The sequence below is a fragment of the Microtus pennsylvanicus genome, chromosome 18 (genome assembly GCF_037038515.1).
Source record: "Microtus pennsylvanicus isolate mMicPen1 chromosome 18, mMicPen1.hap1, whole genome shotgun sequence".
In the NCBI taxonomy this organism is placed as follows: domain Eukaryota; kingdom Metazoa; phylum Chordata; class Mammalia; order Rodentia; family Cricetidae; genus Microtus; species Microtus pennsylvanicus.
In genome coordinates this window covers 14,199,835-14,223,005 of record NC_134596.1, presented here as the reverse complement: position 1 = coordinate 14,223,005, position 23,171 = coordinate 14,199,835, and the positions used below count along the sequence as shown (strand labels likewise).

At 48.6% G+C, this 23,171-nt stretch overlaps 1 protein-coding gene and 1 pseudogene across 4 annotated transcripts in view; both read right to left on the bottom strand.

Moving 5' to 3' along the window:
• Positions 1-5,208: 5,208 nt before the first annotated feature.
• Positions 5,209-6,191, bottom strand: LOC142837447 (protein NipSnap homolog 3B pseudogene; annotated as a pseudogene).
• Positions 6,192-12,994: 6,803 nt separating this feature from the next.
• Positions 12,995-23,171, bottom strand: part of Otud7a (OTU deubiquitinase 7A) — a 258,141-nt gene continuing 247,964 nt past the window's right edge. For all 4 annotated transcript variants that reach the window (XM_075953308.1, XM_075953309.1, XM_075953310.1 and 1 more), the window contains one exon: positions 12,995-21,753. In XM_075953308.1, coding sequence (XP_075809423.1) covers positions 20,326-21,753 — 1,428 coding nt within the window. In that variant the 3' untranslated portion in view covers positions 12,995-20,325. The remainder of the gene's footprint in view (positions 21,754-23,171) is intronic.

The following is a 23,171-nucleotide window of genomic DNA, read 5'->3' as shown; positions in this document are numbered from 1 at the left end:
AGCCGCCCACACGAGGCACACACTGCTAGATGCCTGCAGGGGTGGGTGGCTCCGAAAAGAAATTCAAAGGCCTGGAACACGGCTGCTCTGCTCGTGCTGGATGCTTAGGCCACGTGAGATTTGAAAACAATCTTCAACAATAAGATTTTCTCTTCTGGAACCTTTTGATTTTATAAACTTTAAAAACTGAATGAAAGAGTTTTGACTCATTTCTAATGATAAATATTAGCTTAGAACACAAAACTCGCTGTGCAGCTGCACAAACATTCACCGCTTTGCATTCTTATTCTGCAAACCTTTCCTGTGTTTAAACTGTTTCTAATTTTAAAACTTTTCTGCTAGGAACTAAAATGCACATGTGTGCACCAAAACATGCATGCGTGTGCACACAACCCCTACACACACACACACACATGCATGCGTGTGCACACAACCCCTACACAACCCACACATGCATGCGTGTGCACACAACCCCTACACACACGCACACATGCATGCGTGTGCACACAACCCCTATACAACCCACACACTCACACACACACTCACACACACACATACTCTCTCTCAGACACACTCACTCATCCTCTCTCACAGACACACACATGCACACACTCTCACAGACACACACATGCACACACTCTCACAGACACACACATGCACACACTCTCACAGACACTCTCACAGACACACACATGCACACACTCTCACAGACACACACACACACCTCTAGTTCTGCCATTGTCTTCCTCATCACATATTCAGTCCTCTCTAGGTACTGTAGCATGGGACAGTAGAATGCCCAGATCTGTCCCCTTCTCTGATGCCTGTGCCTCAGGGCTGCCTGGTCCATCTCCGGAGTCCAAGGCTGTCTACTTGGTTGCTAATAAGCCGAAGGAAAACTCTCTAGAGTAATGATATCAAACATAGCAGGTGATTCCCTAAACTACAGCCAGCCGTGTGTTACTGAGTGTGATAGTCTGTGCCCAGTGCAGTAGCTGCCTTCTCTGATTCCAAGTGCAGTGTTCCTGCTTACACCAGCCTTGTCACACGTCCTGATGGCTCTGATCTCAGGGAGCTATAGGACGCGGTCCGCTCCATTACTGTCTTAGGGGACCACCAGGCTCATCATTGTCTAGAGTGTTCACAGCGCAGGACTGTAATTTTCCCGCTTTTAAAGAAGTTGAGATAGAAGGAAGGAAAGTGGGTATGTATTTACGGTTTCTGCTCCCGGTGTTCTACTGTGTGTAGCTCCCTCCCTTTGTTCCTGCAGATGCTAGGTTCACTCTGGGATAATTTACACACCCAAGTTCAACTTCACTGCCCCCTACCTTGCTGTGATGCCACATACAAACACACTGTGTCTCTGTGCTCTATGCTGAGCTACACAGTGTGTGTGCACTGCCTTACACAGATCCTTCTAAAATCAGCTACGAGAAAATGAATTTCTTTTTTTTTTTTTTTGGTTTTTTTTTTCCGAGACAAGGTTTCTCTGTGGTTTTGGAGCCTGTCCTGGAACTAGCTCTTGTAGACCAGGCTGGTCTCGAACTCACAGAGATCCGCCTGCCTCTGCCTCCCGAGTGAGAAAATGAATTTCTAATGTTTATAATTACACAAGATGATTACCAAATTACTAACATTGATGCTGTGTGTGTCTATGTTCTAATCATCTTACAGGGTCACTGGAAGAGAGGCTTCCACTAGTTTTTGTTATAAGGGAGGAAATATTTTCTGCTAGCAACACCATCTGACCAATTTTTGCTTCTGTGGTGGTGCCTTTATTTCATCTTCCATTTCGAAGTAAAGTTTGTATGTAAAGTTCAAGGCTAACAGTTTCTCTGAGCAGTGCAAGGGCCCCACTGTCTTCTGACTACCATTATCCCCCAGAGAAGTCAGCTGTTAATCCCACTTGGTTTCTTTAGAAACTACAGTTGCCTTTCCAGCTGTTTCTGAGCTTTTCCACTCACCCTTGGCTGTCAGCGTTTTTTGCTTCTTGTATTTAGTGTGCTTTACTGTCTGTGAATCTCAGAAATCACATGTTTTCAGTTTGCTGAGCTTCCTCTATGGGTTTGGTCTTGAATCAGCTTTAGAAACTTTCAGTTTTCATTTCTTCAAGTATTTTTTTTCCCTCTTTCTTCTTCTGTTTTCAGGATGTGTTTGCTGGTGTGTCTTTTTGAATGCACTCGAATCTCTGTGGCTATGCGGACTTTCCTTCACTTACTTTTTCCTGTATTCTTTGACTGTAGTTTCTGTTGTTCCGTCCTCAAGCCATCGCATGCATTTGGCATGTGGAGAGTTCTGCTGAGGCCATTTTACTTCCATCACTGCACTCTCAATTTCCAAAATTTCCATTTCTTTGAAAACTTTTTTTTTCTTTATTGTGATTGAGACTACACTCAGCCAGGATTGCTCACCTGTCCTTGATAAGCCAATGAAAACAACCAAATGAATAGTGATCACACTGACCTGAGGCATCCGATCACCTCAAGCCCATCTGCAGGGTCCTGAAGTAAGGCTGGGGCCTGTAGAAGGCTGCAGTGTGCACAGCCAGACAGTTCTGGGCAAGTGTTGGCAGACCTACTGTCTACCCATCATTGGCTCTTCTGAAAGATGGTCTGGCAAATTGTAAATCTAGTTCCTGGATAAAAGCACCCTCCCCCAACCCCCATACACAATACTAGCCCATTTAATGTGGGTTTTAGGTTTTCTCTTCTCTCACCTGAGACTCTTGGGAATCGTAGTTTCTTGAGGTCTATTGTTTTAAAAAAGCCGGATAGCCATTTGAGAGACACAGTATCCCCAGCAACCTCTTCGAGCATCCTCACCTCTAAGGCTGGCTTCACTCTGGTCTTTCTGATGTGTATAGTCATCTTGTTGCTTTGTAAATAACATTATTGCATTTCCATTTGTTTTTAATTCACAGAAATAACATTGAAATTTTCACAGTAATTTTGTATCTAGAAGCTCTCATTAGTTTACTTTCACAGGGCGGCTCACAACTGTCTGTAACTGCAGTTATAGTCAGGATAAGCTTCCCTGAGCACTTCGTAAACATCCTCACACATTCCCAGAAATGCTGGGGCACTCAGAACCACACAGCACATCTCTATAGTGTCTTGGGTGTGGGTGCCAGGCTCCATTACTTAACAAAATCAGGACTCCATCCCTTCAGAGACAGCTGTCAATATCCTCTGTAAAATAGCTCTCTGGGAAAAAGAGCTTAGGAAGTGTTCACTTCACCTGACTTCTTGTAAGTCATTTTCATGGGACACTGGGGGGATTTCTTGTTTATTTACTGTCTGTCTAGGACAAACAGAGTCTCCTGATTCTCTCAGCTCAGCCAGCAGCAGCTTTGGCCTGGGTTGGAGCCAAGGCTGACTCATCTGGAACGGACTCTGCCTGCCTGTCATTGCGGAACTGCAGAAGCTGAGTCCCAGGAAGCTCTCATAAGCTGCTTGCTGGGGGGTTGGGGGCAGAGAAGGGAGCTAGCAGGATCTGTGCCTGCAACCACAAGACATGGAAGTGAACTCTTCATACTTACTCCTTAGCCGCTGAGTGAAGGACCTCAAGGGACTGCAGGAAGAAAACTGCCCCGTATACACAGACATGTGCAACACATAGGCCTGAATGGATGTAGAGAGTCTGAGAGAGACAGAGTTAGGAAGAATAGTTCTGCGGGTTTTAACAAGCATAGCGATTCCTGTATCTATGGCTTCCATCCCTGTCAGAGTGATTCCATCACCCTTAGAAACAGCCCTATTGACTCCCTATGTAGTCAGCGGCTCCTTGTTCTCTAAACCTTATTTATAACCCTAATCCATCTTCTGTCCATATAAGGGTGTCATATGAATGGAAATCTATTTGTGCAAAATTTTCAAAGTTCAAACTTTTGGTCAGGGACTTCACTGAGTTAGTTTTCGGTGAAGGAATTATGGTGGGTGTTGTCAAAGTGATGGAAGCAAGGGTGGGAGGGAGAGATTAGAGGTGGTGTTGTGATCAGAAGTCCCACGAGACATACCTTAGCCCCTTCCAAGGGCATTCTTTCAATCTTCAGCGACCTAAGCACCTCTTGCTGGACTCCATCTCTGGAACCTGATGGACTCCATCTTTCAACACTGAAATCCTCCACCAAGAGGCCAACATGTGGATTTTGGGGAGACAAACCATGCTAAAACCTGGCACTTCCCAGTCAGAGTCAGCTGGTCTCTGAGCTGACTGTCCACTGAGGTATGGAACCTGGACTTGATCATCACTCCAAGTCATTGTAACCCATTTTCAAGAAAGGTCCAAAGGCAGAATCTGAGGAATGTCCCTGTATAGGTACTCCAGACACCCTAACAGCAATACCACTAACACTTCCAGGCAGCATCCTTGAGCTGCTCTGGGGTGGGCCGGGCATACACGTGAGGTAAGTTCTGTTGACTTTCACGCTGGGCTCACATAGGAATTATTTAGGCCTTTCAGACGAAAATGCCTTTGCATAAGTCAAAGGCAAGACTTTTCGATGCAGAGAATTCTAACTAAATTAGAATAGACAAGAGCAAAAACAGACTGCAGTTGCCTTGTTATCTTTAATACAATCCTTGCAACAGGTTGTGAACACAAACTGAAATGGGTGATTTTGTTCTGCTATGAAATGACGTAGGGAATTCTTCTCTGGAAACATATTTGAGTAGCCAGGTTTACGAATCTAAACATAAAAGCAACTCGGAGTAGGTTTGACCATTGTTAACTAATCCCAGTTTTATCTTTAGAAGGGGAAGCCGGGAAGCTACTAAACTGGAACCACTATTTTTCAAAAAGAGTATGGTCACTTTGCTACAAGCCAGTGTTGCTTAAATTTGAAACATTTGCTTAGCCATTCATGATCTGAACTCTGGTGCATGCAACCAACTAAATCATAACATCTCCAATCACAGGACAGTCCTTTTTTTTTTTTTAACTAATTTAAAATTTTATTCCAGGAAAAAAAATTCAAAATCATTATTTGAATATAAGACATCAATTAGTCATGAAATCACAGAAGACAAGATATCATAGAAGAATAAAGTGCCAGGGTCGTGGAGTAATGGCAACTCTTTCTCGTGTCTGGTAGACATGAAATGGCACGGGGAAGATGAACAGAAGTATTTTTAGAACTACTGGTAGCAAAGGACACAGGTAGCCTTAGGATGCAGAGGGCACAGTGAAGTAACTCACCACCTCCTTCAGGCAGCAAAGGGAACGATTCTCTTGGGAGCAATGGGCCCCTGCTCTAGACACACCTCACTCACATCAGTGACTGGGATACCCGATGTCGGGTGGGAACCTACTTCAGTGGTGAAAAGGAAGCTGGGATCAGGAACATATTCTGCTGAGACTCAAGGTTATGTTTCTCGAACAGCAGCCACGACTCTGGGATCCTTGTGAGACCAGTGTCTCCCAGCTGCCCGACTGTCTGCACTCTCGTTCCACCAGAGAACACGAACTCTGTTGACGGCTCTATACTCAGCGTGGAAAACGCCAACTAGTGTAGAGTAGCCCAGTTCCACATGGGCATTTACTGCCCTTTTGAATGCGTTACCCCACAGCGCTGGACCACCAGGCTTCATCTGAAAGGTAGCCAATTCCTAGACTCCTTCCTTTGGAGGTGTTCCTATTTTGCACCGTGGTACCAGGTAGGTAATCTCAACCTCTTGCTCATCAACGAAAGCCAAATTTGGGTTTTTGCCATTCCTTATCATTGGCCAAGGCATTTCGAACCATGGTTCGATGAGCAAAATTATCATACTTCCAAATATGGAATACTTTGTTCTGCCTCCCAATTCTACACGCCAATATCCAATCAATTCAGAGTTAGCTGTCCGAAGGTGAACATTTTCCTTAAAATTTTCCAGGAACTCATTCGTCTTTGAGGGCTTGAGAAAATCATACAATGTCCCATTGCTTTGCCTGGGGGCTGTAGCGAAAGGTGAACACACCCGTGGCGCCAGCGCCCGCGGGGCCAGCACCTTCCTTAGGCAGCTTTGCAGCGCAAGCACCTGGAGCGCCAGGTGCTGGAACTTGCGTTCTCCCGCTTCCTCCAGTCCTGTTTTTATAATTGAGACAGGGGCTATGTTGTCTGAGGTTTTCTGTCCCATCCGGTCCTTGTTCTGCCTGGTTCCCACAATTGTTAAGTCCCAAAGAAATCACACAGAGGTCTACATTAATCATAAACTGATTGGCCCATTAGCACAGGCATCTTATTAACTTATTAACATAAAACTTATATTAACTCATTATTCTAGCATATGTTAGCCACGTGGCTCAGTACCTTTTTTAGCCAGGCAGGTCACATCTTCCTTCTTCTGTGTATGGGCAGAACTGCAGAGGAATGGGCTTCCTCCTTCCCAGAATTCTCCTGTTCTCATTGACCCGCCTCTACTTCCTGTCTGGTTGTCTCGCCTATACTTCCCTCCTGGCACTGGCCTATCAGCGTTTAATTACAACATAATTGATAGAATACAGACAATTGTCCCACACCAGGGCTGCTGCTCAGTAGTTGTTTAGAAATAAGCTACCTAGCCTACTCTGTCTTTATTTTCCCCAATGCCAGCAAAGGTCATTCTGTTTCTGTCGCAGGAGGCACCGTTGGGACTCCTCAGATCCTCCCTCAGCATGTTCTCAAGGCCCACAGGCCTGTTGAATGTGGGAGGTGCATGAGTGAATCCAGTGCCTGACCTGTCTTAAGCCCAAACAGACGACCATGCTTAGGCCAGGCCTACACTTGCCCCCTTTCTCATGGTATGGTATGGATGCACAGTAAACTCTTCTCGCCTTTCCCTCCCCTACTCATTGTTCATTCTGCGTTGGCTTCCAGGCCTCCCCACAGGTCATCTGTCAGTGACATGCTCCATGTTCCTGACCAGAAGCTGGATGTCTTGCTCCCATTTCCAGAAAATTCGTTAATACTTCTTGAAGGTCGGAATGGAAAAGAAATAACTCTTTCCACTTTTACCCTCCACAAAATGTGAATGTTCCGTGGGGTGCCATCTCCTGAGTTCAAAGTCGTTTCTTAAATCCTTGGTAGAGCAATGGAGCCACTAGCAAAAGTGTCACAGTGACAGCCAGGTTCTGCTTTGTCTTGGCATTCACTGGCTTTGCTGCCTGTCCTTCAGGATGTGAAGATCAAGGCCACCACGGTGCAGGCAGGTGTGCTGCGACCCTCACCTGTGTGAAACCCTGCACTACTGTCCTGAGCTGCAAGCAATAGGCACACAAGGAAGGGCTCAAACTTTTTTACTTTTTGAGAGGGAATAAAAAAAGGTGCAATAAAAACACGTGAATCAGCTGTCACCATGTGGCATGAGAATCATCGTCACATCCTCTTTCCCCGGGTGGGTAGATAGTTATTCTTTATGGGGCTCTCTCTCTCTCCCTTCTTCCCTCCCTCCCTTCCTCTTTCCCTCTAGTTCTGGAATGTTCCTGTCCTGATGGCAGTGGTGAGGCACCTAGGAAAGAAATATTTTACTTTCTTTTCTATAGGCAAGAGTCTCTTAATCCATGCTGATATGGAACTGGCCATGTAGTACAGGTTAGACTCAAATTCAGAATATTCCTTCCTCAGTCCCTCAGGTGCTGTGACTAAAGGTACAAGCCATTCAACCCGACTTTAGAAAAAAAAAACTTTTTAATGCTCTGACACCAAACAAAAACAAATAGCAACAAACCTGAAAAATTGCAAGAGTTAGTTGTTGTTAAAGAAGTTGTTTCTGCAGTCATAAAAAAAAAAAGCAAAAGCCCAGGACCAGATGGTTTCAGCTCAGAATTCTACAAGATATTCAGAATTCTACAAGATTTTCAAAGAAGGACTAATACCAATACTCATCAATTGTTCCACACAATAGAAACAGAAGGAACATCGCCAAACTCTTTTTTATGAGGCTACAATTACCCTGATACCCAAACCACAAAAAGACATTACTAAGAAAGAATTACAGACCAGTCTCACTCATGAACATTGATTCAAAAAATACTCAATAAAATACTGGAAAATCGAATCCAAGAACACATCAGAACCATCATCCACCATGATCAAGTTGGCTTCATTCCAGAGATACAGGGATGGTTCAACATATAAAAATCTGTCAACGTAATCCACCATATAAACAAATTGAAAAATAAAAACCACACGATCATATTATTAGATGATGAAAAAGCTTTCAATGAAACACAACATCCCTTCATAATAAAGATCTTGGAGACAGCAGGGATACAAAGAACATACCTAAACATAATAAAGGCAATATACAGTAAGCCAACAACCAACATAAACTAAATGGAGAGAAACTCACAGCGATTCCACTGAAATCAGGAACAGGACAAGGTTGTCTACTCTCTCCATATCTATTCAATATAGTTCTTGAGGTCCTAGCTAGAGCAATAAGACAGCAAAAGGAGATCAAGGGGATACAAATCAGAAAAGAAGTTAAACTCTCACTGTTTGCTGATGATATGAATCCAGAGCGCATCTGCCCAGGTTGTGAAACTGCTTTCCTTCTGCATCCATCAGCTTCCGGTTCACTTCTGATCTCCCCAGGTGATTGGTTTACAAAGAGAAGAGAAGTTTGGGTTGAGGCTGTAGTTCAGTGTCAAGAGCACTTGCTTAGCATGCATTAGGACTTAGGCTCAATCTCCAGTGCTGTCAAATAAAGAAACAAAGAAATAAAAGAGAATATTCGGGCTGAGCTTTGGAGGCCACGGTCTCCCTGCAGTGTGGAGAGGAGTATCATGGTGGGACTGTGTGGAGGGACTGTGTGGTTGGGACAGTTGTTCACCTCATGCTTGGAAAGACAGGTGAAAGGAAGAGATTGTTAAACTTCTTGATGGCACCTCTAGGAATCTAACTTCTTGCCCATTCTGATAGAGCAAGTTGTGGATGAAGCCCTTAACTTGCAGACATTCTGGGAGACATTCCAGGTCCAAATTACTGCACCCTCCATTTTGGAAGGGGTCACCTGTAATCCCCTGGACACCACATAGGCTTCATCTGTGAGACGGTAACCTAAGCACGGTAGTCATGGTCCGTAGGCTGGCCTTGGAAAGGAGATCTCTGTGGTGACTTGTAAGTCAAAGCCTCTGCCCATGTAAGCATGGACTCTTTCTATACAAGCCCATTGAGTAACAAGGATGCCTAGTGACATCACAGAACAGGCTACCCATCCCCCTGAGTCTCAAGGGACTCCTCACACGGGGTTCTTTTTGATGAGTATAAACATGCCACCAAACGTCTCAGGGTACTCGAGAGATCTATCTCTTTACTTTCCTATATGTACATCTGTCACTGTACCCCCTTGTCACTGTCACTAATCTAACTCTATTCCAGGCATACAGATGCAGCTGGCCTGGTGAGTTTGGTTGCCTGTCTGCTATTCTGTCATGATGCCAGAGGGAAGACAATCACCTGAAGGGTAAGGTTATCCTGAAGGGTACAAGTCAGGGCTGGAATCAATCGGCACTTCCCTCCCATGACATGAACATGACCACCATAGTCTGGGACAAGAGAGGGTGGCCTGGTGAGTAGATCTCATTGCTGTTGTGATGGACAAATGAGAGACTGTGCTTTCCTCTCCCATCTCAGGTCCCTCCTGGGATCTTCAAGCAGGAGGCTCTGGGATCTTACCAAGCCGGAAGCTGAGATTCCTGGGGACTTTGCAAGCCACCGAGTCAACACAAAACCATTCATTACTCCACCGACTAAGGAACCGAATCTTTTTTTTTTTATTAAATTGTTCTATGAACTTTAATGGACTCCATTATTCTTAATGTCCTTGCCACATAGAACCTGGACAATCTACTATAGTGTCTTCATTTTGTTTTCCTGTTGCTGTGTAAACACCCTGACAGACAGGAAGAAAAGGGTTATTCTGCCTCACTGCTCAAAGGGACTGTCGTGGCAGAAAAGCCAAGGCAGTAGGGACCTGAACCACCTGATGACATTGTCCCCGCAATAAAGCATAGAGAGCTGTGGGCGCAAATGGACACTTAGTTCTCTCCCCCATTCACAGAGTCCAGGCTTCCAGTCAGGGCCTTGTTCTGCTCACTGTGATGGGTCTTCCCCCCTCAGTGCTTATATAATCAGGGCAACTTCCTAGAGCCATGCCCAGGTGATGCTGGAGAACTGAGTCTTTATTAAAGAAAAGGTGAAGGTGTAAGTCACAATCCCACACCAGTTTGGAATTATGATTAATAGAATGGTTATTTATGTAAGGGGGGAAAAACTTACAGATCACCATCCCAGACAACAGCCCTCTGCGCAATCAGGAAGGGAGCCTAGTCGCCGGAAGTGGAGCTGGAAGCCAGAGAGCAGTGGCAGCTTTTTTAAAGAGAGAGAGACCACGCCCCAATGGGCTGGTATCTCAGCAGCTATTGGCTGAAGGAGCGGAAGGAGCTCCCGTAACAAAAAGGTTTTGTTTTTTGTTTTTCCAAAATAGGGCATAATGTGTTACCAGGGGCATCATGTGTGGAACCCAGGGCCCTCTTTTGGGAGGCTTCAGTGAAGTCCACGTCCCCACATAAAAGTTAATAGCAAACTAGCATCCAATAAATGGCCTTTGAGGACGCTCGGTCTTCAGGAACAAAAGTCTGGATTCCTAAGAGGAAAATGCCCAAGAAGAATGAAGGAAACATGGGTCAGCCACAGAGTAGGGACTCAGGGATGATTGCCAGGACCCAAGGGGTTGTAGAAGAGGCATCTTTTCTTCCTGTGTGTGTTTGCGTGGGTTTGCGCGCGTGCACACGCATGCACACATGTCTACAAATCTATGGCTCCATATCAAGCACACACAGAGCAAATATACTGGAGGAGAAATATCCCCATGACCAGGCATTTTCTTGAGAGACTAGTCTCTGAGCCTGGCAAGTATAACACTGACAACTAACATTCCTTAGTATTCGGCCTCCTGTGTCTAATGACTTAAAGTCTGCAGATGTACAGAGGCTCTCTGCGGACACTGTCACTTTAAGAAGGGCTGGGAGCATCTGCGGCTTGTGATATTTGTGGGGGGTGCTGGGACGAGTCCTTCTGACACGGGACAACTGTACACTGTGCACACTGTGAGTGTGTGGCGGGGACACACACAGAGGGCTTGCTTCACTTTCTGTCACCGTTGTCCTAGCAACCAGCTGCAATTTGTTCCAGTTCGTTCCCTCCATATAGAAGAATCTTTCAGAGATTCTCAACAACTTGTGCTCAGATACCAGAGCCCAGCTCTGTGTCCTCTGGGCCTCTTAAGCCAGAGCCCCAGCTGAGCAGGGCTCCCTCTGCCATCTCCACAGGCCTGGACCCCACTCAGGAGAGCCCCCTCCTCTTGGCTTGTGTGCGCTGGAGACTGAACTGAGGGGCTTGCACACGTGCGGCAAGTGCTTTATCACTGAGCTGCAGCTGTGAGAGGCAGCTGCCTCCCACAGACGGTTTGCTGTGATCTCGGTTCCCTGTTTGTGTTTTTCGTCTTCCCATATTAGCTTGTCTAGTTCTCCATTTTAAAATCCCTCTTTTAAAAATAACGGAGACATCCTTTTCTTTAACTGTTTATTTTTATTTATCAGTGTGTTCATGGGGGACGGGGTAGGTGTGTGTGGTGTGTGTCGGCCAGGAGAGGGCATCCAATCCCCCGGGCTTTGGAGTTACAGGCAATTATGACGTAACCAACACAGGTGCTAGGAACTGAACTAAGTCCTCTGGGAGAGCACTCCTAACCTCTTACCCATTCAGCCATCTCTTGAACTCCCTGAGGCATCTTTGGTTTTCCAAGTGATGTATGTATTTCAAGATTTCATGGCATGCTTAAGAACTTTATATATATAGTGTTACAGAATAGAAGTCGAGAGCCAGGGTTGGTGTGGTACTGACTTTCTGCCAACCTGAAGAACTAAGACGAGCCTTCTACCCTCTAGCCAGTCCCAAGGTCTCCTATGGTAGACCACCAGAGTCAGACACAATGGGAACTTATTGGCCTCAGCTGGACCCTGGAGGTATATATACCTATAGGCTTTTGTCCCAGCGAACCCCACAGGCTAGTCTAGATCTTTCTAAGATTCTCCCATTTGTGCTAATGCTTGGCTCCTAGGAGTCAGATGAGGATTTGTGTGCCAGCTTCTCTGGACTGGGCATTCGTGCCAGGCAGGTCCTGCCTCCTGTGGACTGGCATCCTGCAGACAGTTTAAGAGCACACACTTTATGCCAGGCACATCTGGGTCCAGATCCTGACTCTCTATAAGATGAGGCTTTTGATTTCTCCCTTCCAGGCTGTTGTATAGACTGGACTCCACATGAGAGGAATGTGCCATGCCCTGTGGAGCCATTCAGTACAGGAGACAGGTCACCCTCTACCACTGTCCCCATACTAAGATCAGGGCACAGCGTGCAGTGGGCACTGGATGCACGGCTCTATCTGAGTCTCGGCACAGTGCTGTGCCTGAGAGAGACCCAGGACTCTGGACTCTTCCCAGGGAAAGAAAGACAATTCCTTAGTTCTTCTACATTTCAGGAAACCAGGAAAGCATAAATCAAAATCTGTCACACGGGCAGCTGTATCTTTTGCTTACCGTCACAGCCCCTGGTGATTACACGCCTAAGGACTCCTCCGTTTTCATCCATGCAGGGAGCGTCCTGAGCGTTAGCAAAAGGAAAGCCTGGGATCATGGGGTTCACATCCCATCCAAAGGGAAAAACACATTCCCCTCTAAACAGGGGCACACACACTCCCACTTCAATCCTCCTCCTAGGCCATAAAGACTGTTGAAACTGTGATCACTATTGTTGTGTGCACACTGGCATGCACGTGGAACTCGGAGAACAACTCTTTGGAGTGGGTTCTCTCCTTCCGCCTTCATGTAGGTTCAAATTCAGGTAATTATGTGGTGAAGCGAGCACTTGTATCTGCTGAGTCATTTCGCTGGCTCCGTAATGATTCTCTCTGATGGCATCTTACTGAGTACCTAGGACTCGGGGCGACTAAATAACTGGATCAACTCGCGCTTTACAAACACGGTCGTTTTATTGAGTCGGCATCAAAGCTCCTCTGTATCAAGTAATGGAGAAGCCACGTCACACGGGTTACAGAGCTATTTTTACTTAAAATAATCTTTCATAAAAGAAAGGAATGAAATACTGTTCTTCTATAAAAAAAAGTGCAGTAGGTCATTACTGGGAGTTTTCCAAAATGAAAGCAAGGTTTACTACATATTGCAAAAATCGGTTCGGTGCTTTAATACTTCACAAAGGAGCGACCTCATCACTTTAGACAGCGCTTACAATGGGTTTCTTCACTGACAATGGACCAGATGGAAGAGAAGACTTGTATGGAATTAGCATGAACACTCAACGTGTGGGGAGAAACGATTTTTTGAACAACTTAGTTGAAGCATGGTGATCTATGACCCATTTTGGCCTCAGTGTTTTTCTTTGTCCACAATAATAAAATAAATAGAAAGCAAAGCAATCTATTTCATCCCTAAATCAGTCGAGAGAGAGAGAGAGAGAGAGAGAGAATTCATGATTGTGTGAGTTAGCATTTAGCATGCCCATTTAAAGGAACTAGGCAAGCACAGGCTGAGGAATCCTTTGTTATAATCAGCATCAATGCTTCCAGTTACATGGAGGCCAGTTTGTAAAAAATGAGGGGGGATGGAGTGCAGGCTCTGTCCATGAGGCAGTGATGGGTCACCAAGCTTAGTCCCTGCTTGGAGTCAGTTGAGCCTGCTTTCTGCGCCTAAGTGTTTCTTTATTTGTGTCACTGGGGGCCCAGTGTCTGCCACCTGGGGTTGTGGCAGAGCTGAGCTCCATGATACTGGCTCTGTGGGAGGCAGGTTGGTCTCTGTGTGCTGGACTCTTAGACATGGCTGTGCTCATGCCTATGCCATAGCTTGGGTCATGGGTGAGTGCTGCCCTCCTCTCGCTGCCAAACCATCATTCAAACTCTGATGTGCTCACACGGAGGCTGAGAGTTGGGCCTCCCCTGGGCACTCGCCAGGGTGAGCAGTGCCCTCTGGGAAGCTATGTCCCCTCTGAGTCCTGGCAGGAGCAGGGGCCCAAGTTGCTCGGGCATCAGTGAAAGGAGTATCACATATTTGGCAATTCAAGTATGGGGACACACGTGCAAGTGCCCATTTGCACAGCTGGACAGATGCAGGAGGGATTTATGGGGGATATCACACCTGAGAGGAACCCTACAGTATAGTATCCAGAGAGATGAAAGCAAGAACCACGGAAGGAGATAAAAGAGGACACAGCCTTTACAACAGGCCCTGGGAGGATAAAGGCCCAATGAGCAGCCTGTAACAGTGTTTTGCCAGTGATTCTTAGAGGAAAATGAATTTGGCCGAAGGACCAGGAAGTAAACAGTGTGGTTAGGTAGCTGTGAAAATACCTGGCAGAGGGAATAGGCTTTGGAGCGTCACTCCCTTCGGTGGGTGAGGTCGAGTGCAGGGTGTCCCCATTAGTGTCCTAGGCCCTGGGAGGTGTGTGTGGCTTTCTGTCATTCCAGTGCACACCCAGTGAATCCCACCACTGTCCCAAATCATCAGACTGATCACTTCCTTTCCTTTCGCTGCCCCGCGTTTTGGTAACTGGAGAACGAATCCTTCATCTGGGCTGGGACACCTGTGCCACTGTGTCTGGTACAGGAAGGACAGATGGATACCTAGGAATCGATTAGAAAGGCTCCTTTGGAATGGTTGGCGTCTCCAAGGACATTATAGCCAGTATGATGGGACTCTCCATAGCACATCTCATACTATGAGCTACCCGCTATGGACCATTTTTATCTCTGCTTGTCTCCAAATGCCCCCTGCAAATAGCAGAGCCCCACTGTGAGGAAAGGCTTGGCTACAGGGCCCACTCTGAGACGGACAGTGACCACTGCTGTTATCAATGATAAGCTGCCATAGCTACTCACTTGATACCTCTAGTCCTGATGACCCAGACCACCTAACCAGCTCACAGTTTTTATATGTAACGGTAGCAGAAAAATCAGGACTCGATGAAGAATGAAACTGACATCTTGTGGTGTATCAAATGAGTGATCTCATTTCTTTTCTTCAACCAGTATTTATCCAGTGCCTAGTGTGTGTCAGGCACCCCTGTAGGCACCAGGACACAGCAGTGGGCAAGATATATGGGAAGTCCTGCCCGCATGGAGCTTACATTCTATGGGATCCTGGGGGCTGTGGCATATCGAATGAATGAGTTGTTGACCAGGGGCTGTGAGAGGAAGCTGAACAGGTAGGGAGGGTGGGACATATCAGCTTCCTATATAGAGCCAAGTTGGAGGAGGCCTTGCTGAAGGACGGCGGTGAAGAGAAGAAGAGTAGGCAGTGAAGAACAGAAGAAACGACATATATACAAAGGCCCTGAGGCCAGAGGCTGCTTGGTAATCAGATGACCCTGTCTCTGGCCAAGAACATACTGGTTCAGGGCAGGCTTTGTAAAATCTTGCCTCTTACTATGTCATGGAAATTGTGTTCTCCTGGGAAGCTATCCTTCAGAAGGTGGAGACAGATTCTGAAATGGCTGATTTCACTGCTTTGGTTTTGAGCAGATTCCATTAAAACCAACTGATATTCCTCACCTGATGTCAACCAGAATATACATGTATATACATAATATGCATGTATATGCACACACTCTTCTATGAGATATTCTCTGGAGGAATAACACACAGCAGTGTGCATCGTTTCATTTAAACATAATTAGGGGTTGTGATCTTTTAAAAATTTTTTTAAACTAAAATAGTAAAAATCCAAATTTTAATGAATTATTCTGCATTATTAGAAAGGGCCTACGGCTAGCATGTTTGGGGATGATGGCTTCTGAGCGTGCCCTGTAATTACATGTTCCACACCCATACAGACCATGCACTCCTGCAGATCCTCAGGCATCTCTCTTCTCTACGTGGCAGTGGAGTGGGAAGAGGGCTGGCTCTTTGGGGAAAGCACCAGCCTGTGTGCTGCGGGTATACCTCACCCCACGCTGAAAACTCTCAGATGATCTTGTCTGCTGTTGGGAGTTGTCCCGAGACTCCTGGTCTTCCTTAGAGACATTCTTCACAGAGGAGGTCTGGGGTGGGCCACTCCCAGCATCCCTGTGGAGTACAGAGCCTTTAGGATGAACTACCTGGCCCCAGCCCTGTGAGAGCAAGGTTAACTCTTCAGAACCAGGCTTTAGATCAACAGAACCAGTGCTGCCCCATAGGCCTGGCCAATAGGGAGGATCTGAAGGCAGCAAGAAGGAAGTGGGGGGTCTCTGCCCTGAAGACCTCCATCCACATGGATCAGCAAAGAGAGGCGGGGTGCTCAGAGGTCTGGAGAGCTGCTATGTAAGGCTTTTGGGAAGGGACTGCCTGTTTCCTGGGGCCAGGAGTACTGGCCACCTCTGGATTTCTCACAAGTGCTTCTCTTCAAAGGACAAGAGCAGGAGCCTCCAAGAGCTCGGACCTGGGTCACTCTTCTATGTCACGTGGGCTAAGGCCAGAGCTAGCTCACTCAGTTACCAAAATACTTTCTCCTTATTAGAAGCCTTGGAAGCAAAGAACATGGGAGGAACCGATATGCAAAGTCCTTTCTATGATCAGGGGCAAACAGCATGTCACAAAGAAACCTCAAACGCGAGGAAGGTGCCCTTAGCTTTCCTCCAAGCCTTGATATAAACAATGAAGACCCACACAGTACCAACTGTCGCTCTCCTTTTTCTGTCTCTCACAAATTTCCCAGCACCAATGTCTAATATATTTTGATGGGAAAGGTCTGGTTTTACAGTTAGGAGAGTTTGCAAAATAAACTTACAGATGCAAAGGGAGGGCCTTGCTACCGCTGGCTCTGCCCAGCGCCTTGGGGCTTGTACTGACCTCATGGGGGGACTCCACACCCTGAGGCTTGCACCGGGGTGGCGCTTTCATCTTCTGTTATAGTGAGATACTCGTGACAATAAGCTAGCAGAATTTGTAAGTTATTTTGGATACCATTAAATTTGGAAAACAATAGGTTCAAATGGCACTGGGTACTAATAGGTAAGGAAGGGGACACCGTAACTTAGGGACAAATTTTTCATCGATAAGAAAGATGCAGCACCACGAACCCGTACACAGAAGAAAAGAAACCAAGAGCTCAGTCAAGAGGGAGAAGACATTTACACGGTCCTAGTGTCAGAGGGTCCGCACAAAGGCGCCGAGACTCCACCATCCCACAGTGCAGCCCCGCCCACCCCATTCACTCTTCCACGGGACAACCCCGTGAAAAGAAGGGTGCAAGGTATTCCTCTGTGGCACGTCTGAGAGTCGTATAAAAATAACTCGTATAGTACAGTTTCAAGTTGGCCTATAAAAACTTGAACGCAACAGTGCATAAAGTCTATAAACAGAATACACTCAAAAACTACTTCCCTTGCCAAAGTAATAAAATCACCCCTAGGCGATGCCTGGGAAGGAACTGTAAACCTCTGAAATAATCTCCACAGGGCTTAGAAATATCAGTTCTCCTGGACATTTATTGTTGCTTAGAGACACCCATCTCTCTCGGAAAGTCTGGCCAGATCAGATGGGGAGCACTGCTCACCACTGGCGTGGGCGGTGTCCCTCAACACATCAGCTGGGACTCCCTATCTTCGTCCCTTTCTTTGGTCCACAAAGGGCGGCCCAGTCAAAGAGAGATCTTGGGGAATTTGGTCTACGTGTTCCTGTCTCCAGCCACTAAGCATGGCCAGAGGGCACAGCAGTCACCTGTTTTAAGATCACAAGGCAGGCTGCGGGCACACAGAAACAATGTGTTCACACTACACTGGCCTCTCTCCACTTTTAATACTACACAGAAGCTGCTCTTCTCTCAGAAGGCAATGGCTACTCTTAACCACGTGGACTGTTTGGAGCAGACCCCAACCGCTGCTCCACCTTGTCTAGCCCAATGAGACCAAGTTGAGAGGCTTGGGCCTTTTATTCGGCCAGGATGGCAAGTCTGCAGTCTGGGTCTATGCTCCAGGCTCTTCTGTATAGCACATTCATCATTAGATGGGGGAGGAGAAGTAACTTGGCAATGAAGGAGATAGGATCTGCTGTCACGCTTCAAGAGTACATATCATTACCCCGTTTGGGAGGGTTTATTACAACGAACTACTTTAATCCTCTGTCCTATATGTTACTTTTTTTTTTCCTGGCAGAGTGCATGAGAAAGATGAAGGATTTGCATAGCCAGGTTTGGAAATTTCTTGTTGGTTGTTTTAACATCACAGTACGAGAGAGGCAAACATGAATACCCGCCTCCTGTGTCTACGCACTGGGCTTCTGAATACACACGGAAACATCAGGTGGGTGCTCTGAGGGATGAGGCATGAGCTAGAGCGGCCTGCTTTGCTGGAAGCGGAGGCTTCTGTGACCTACAGCGCTGGAGGATGAAAGAGCAGTTCAGGTGACGTGTTCAAAAGAAACCAGCCCCCCCCCCAAAAAAAAAGCTGCCACAAACCCTCTCAGTGAGAGACTTTTCTGAGAATATTTTTTTTTTCTGAGTAACAAAAGAAACCCCAGCACTATCGGGGTCATGAATATTAGTTATTACCACACACTTAAAGCATCTTGTTCAACACGAAAACAAAACTTTGAAAAAAACTTCTTAAAGAGTCTATTTAATAAATAATTTTGATTTAAGGAACCACTTTATGTAAAACTTGAATACATTACTGAAAACTCCACAGGCTGTGGAATAATTAAAAACAAAAAGGAAGTACTCACAGGAGATACTCAGTTATTTTATTATCATTTTCCAAACAGGTAAAAAAAATTCCCTCCCCGTTTTTTGAAAACTTTTTATTTTTCCTTTTTTTTGCTCTTGCTGCTCTGGATGTCACGGATGAAACATGCTTTCAGGAGGAGAGGCTGGCTTCAGTGAAGGTGGGACCCATCTCCTGCGCTCTCTGAGGGGGGAGCAGGTGCTTTCTCCTGTTTTAGGGTTGGGGGAGGGGCTGGTCTAAAGCTCTCACAGGTATGAAAGTATTGTTTCGTTAGCGAGGATTTTACCCATCTTCTCCGTATTTCCTGGAAGCAAGCTTGCTCTTTAGTGAGGCAGGCTAGCCCCGCGGTGTCCTTGGTCAAGAACAGTGGTCTGCGGAGGTAATCTTGAAGGAAGAGGCTGCATATTGCTGCTCAAAATAGGGTAGCTAAGGACACATTATTATTTTTTAAATTTTCCTCAAGAAATGTAGGAGGCACCAGAAAGGAGACTGCTCAGATTGGGCTGCTCCCTCAATGTGGCATGGAGCCAGGAGCAGGGCCACCTGCCCCGTGAAGGGGCTCCACCAGCAGAGAGCCCTTTAACCTGGCTGAACCCTGACAGATGCAGGTGGAGGAGGGGTAGTTTCCTCCCGGCCCTCTCTCAGCCCCTACCTTACGGAAGGAGGCCAGGCTGGGTTCAAAGCAGCCCACTTTGGGGCCGACACAGTGACCAAGGGGTCAATTCTGTCCCCTCCTCTGGGGCACGGATGTGATATCACCTCCTAAGGGACCTTCCAGCGACAGTCCACTGTACCCATGTCTTCAAAGGAGACACGAGCAGCCTGTCACTCTGGCTCATAGGTGGGCCAATATGAGCAGGAGTTCAGGACCCTGCTTTTTCGCACCCCCAAGTGTCTCTGGGAAGCTCCTGTGACAGGAGCTGCTCTGCACTGGAGCGATCGCTACACCTCACCGTGCCCTGAGAGGTAGGTTGTCCGGTGCCCATTCTGTGGTCGCCCGCGGCTTGGATGGCAGTGTGAATGTTGCTCGAGCCGGGGGCTGTGGGAGGATTTGCTTATGAGATGGAGCTGGGGAGTCCTAAGGGGCCAGCGTCAGCGGGTAGCAAAGTGCCTGCTGGAGGTCTTCAGGGACCCAGGTGGGAAGGACATGGGAACCGCGGAGGTGGCTCCCCTCAGGCCCGGCTGCGCGTTTGTATCTAAACCCTGCGTGCTACCAACTGCACGCATGTGACCGCTACTTGGAAGAGGTCAGTCCCTAGGTTGGGGAGGGGGAAGCATGTAAAACACTCCCTTCTAAAAACAAAGGGCTGCGATTTTCTTTATTTCTCGTATAGAGGAACAAAAATACTCTTGCAATGGCTATTGAGTTTCCACAGGTACGAGGCAGATGCTAGGCTAGCACACCCACTTCCAACAGTATGACTTGTTTCCTATCCGTCTACTACCTGAGTGGCATCAGTGTAGGTTCAGGCACCATTAGGAACGTTTGACCAAACACATACACGGCACTGACCGAGGAGGAGGCGCCGGCCCTTCGGCTGACCAGAGCAAGTTAAAAAAAAGACCCACAGGATGGAAAAGCAGTCTCGGGCGGCTCAGGGCCGCGCAGCGCGCGCCTCGCGCCGCCGCCGCAGCTCCTCGCGGTAGCAGTAGGAGCAGAAGTGCTCGGTCTCGGCGCGCCCGTAGAACGCGCAGTTCTCTCGCTGGCAGCGCCGCTGAGCGGGCCCGGGGCCACCGCGGCCACACTCTGTGTTCGAGCGCGTGGCCGGCGCGTCGGCATCGGCGAACTCCAGGCCGTCGCGGGCCGCGCCGAAGCCGTTGCTGTAGGTCTGCGACTTGTGCTCCGCGGGCCCCGGGGAGTCCGCTCCGCCGGGCGCCAGCGACTCCACCGTGTTGACCGTACGCAAGGCGCCGCGCGCCGGGCTGTAGCTCTGGGACCAGAGCGAGCGGTTCTGCTGCGGGTAGGTGGCGCACGGTCGCAGCGCGCCCACGGCCGGCGCGCACGCCTCGTCCCGGGCCGCCTGTACGTGAATGACGCTTTGGCGCGCGGGCGCGGGTGGGCTGCGGCCTGGGGCCGGGCCACCCGTGCCGGTTCCCGCGCGACGCGCGCCACCGCCCGGGCCCGGGGACGCCGCGCCACCCGCCGCCCGCGTCGCCCGCGCGTTCGCGCTAGATCCCGGACTCGGCCGCTCCTTGAGCTTGAGCACCAGCTGCGTGGGCGGCGCGGCTGGCGGGCCCGGCGAGGCGCGCTCCGGGCCTGGCGTCCCCTCAGCCTCGGGCCTGCGCGCCGGTCGCTTGGTTGTGGCGGTGGCCGTGGCCGTGGCCGTGGTGCTGGCTGCCGCCGCAGCGTCCCGGCGCCGCTGCTCCTGCTCCGCGCTAAAGCGCTCCTGCGCACTGGTCAGGTAGTAGCCGATCATCTCCTCGTGGAACTGGTGCCGGTGGCTGGTGAGCAGCAGGCCAGCGAAGATGAACTTGCGCTCGCCCTGCATGGCGGCGCGCAGGATGTTGAGGCTCAGCTTCACGTCCGTGCTGTACTTCCAGGCGTCGCCCCTTGGCCCGCTGCCCTTGTCGGCCGGCGACGTTCCCGCTGCCTTGTCCGTGGGCGACGGCGTGGTCTTCTCCGAGGGCGAGGTGCTAGCCGACGCTCCCGATTCCTCTTTACTGCCCTTGCGAGACTTGGACTTCTTCTCCTTGCTGCGCTCGGCGCTGTCGCCGTTCTTGCCATTGGCAGAGTTGGCGCGACCCATCTTACCGTGCACCAGGCCGCCCAGCCCGCCCATGTTTTTCTTCAGCTTGATGCCCAGCGTCTTGCTGAAGCTGCCCAGCTTGTTGGCCACGGAGTCTGCGCGCGTCTTGTCCTTGTCCTTGCGCTGTTTCTCCTTCTCCTTGTCCTTACCGTTCTTGCCATTATTGCTGTTGGAATTGCTGCACACAGAATCGCGGTCCGAGTCCAGTGATTCGGCCAGGGACTGCACATCCTCCCCTGCTGAGGCTGTTGGAGACTCTGGCTGTGCAAGGGGAGCCTGTGGAGAGGCAAGGCAGGAAAGGAAGGCCGTTATAAAAGAGGTGTCACCGTGTAGTCCCCAAGAACACAGGCGGAGCTGAGACCAGGACACTGGCAGGGTTTTTTTTTTTAGTTTTCTGCTGTTGGGGGGTGACGGTGGGGGGCGATGGGGTCTACTAGAGAGGGATGTGTTTATCTTACACAGAGCCCTGATCTTTGCAAGGGTGGAAGGCAGGTTCTGGTGTTGGCAAAGGTACCATCCTTTTAGGGAGCGAGCACAAACTTTATCTTGGGATTCATAGATAAATAACTAGTCTAGAATCCCGAGTGGATGAGTAGAGTCAGAGTGCCCATAAGCACCCTGGAGTGGAGTTCCAGAGCCTCAGAATTTTTTATAGAGAGACACCAGGTCCACACTACGACCTTCTTTCATGGTCTATCGGCACCACTAGAAGCAGGTTTCAGATCTCTGTAATGGTAGAGGCCACCAGGTGAGACAACGTCTCTCCCACACAGATGTTTCACCTGCTTACTCTAAGCAGGGGCTAGACACCTTGCCCCAAACCACATTCTTTGTCTGGCCCCATTATTCCTTTTATCCAGCCATGACAAGTTACAAGTCTCCAGAGGAGACTGGAAAAGCGGTTGCTTCTCACTTTATTTTTGTCCTTTCCTCAAACAGGTTCCAGGAGGATGACCCTTTTTGGTTAGGCTGGCAGAACAGGACCCCCCCACCCCCACCCCAGGCCTGGCCAAACACACTGTTCATGTAGGGCAGAGATGTGCCCTGCTGCAAGGTTCTGATGGTTCTCAGCTGCTGCTGTTGCATAACATGTGGGTTTTAGAGAGCAACATCCTGGGGCACAGTGGCATCTTCCAACACGGGAGAGGCAGGAATTGCCACTGCCTGGTTGTCCCTTGTGCCCTCAGAAACACGGCGAATCAGAGCCACGCGGGGGCGCCCTACTCGATGATGTGCCGGTGAAGGGGAAGTGAGCCCTCAGAGCAGTGGGGAAGACACCACTCAGCAGGGTCCCTCCGTACAGTTCTTAGAGCCTGCTGGATGCTTAAGTAAACGGATGTCAGGGAGGACCAATTATTTGTAAGCAATTTTCACAAATCCCTTTCCCTGGGAGTTCCCTCCTGAGATTATGAAAACATCAGTCACAGACTTAAAACGAAATCTCTCAGCATCTGCAAACAGGGGCCGCCCAATAGTTCCCCTACGGCAGGCGTTGGGTGGGCGGCTCTCTGCCTTCTGCCAACTTCACCTGCGGCCACCTCCGCCTCGGGGAGGGGAGGGGCGGGGCACGCTGAGGACTAGGGCTGTCGGTTCCCCAGCTCTTCTAAGGATCCACACACAGTTATAATTAATTCCGCTCTGCCGCAGCACATCTTGTTCCGATCTCAGCAGAGATAGTTTTGTGTTATGACTTG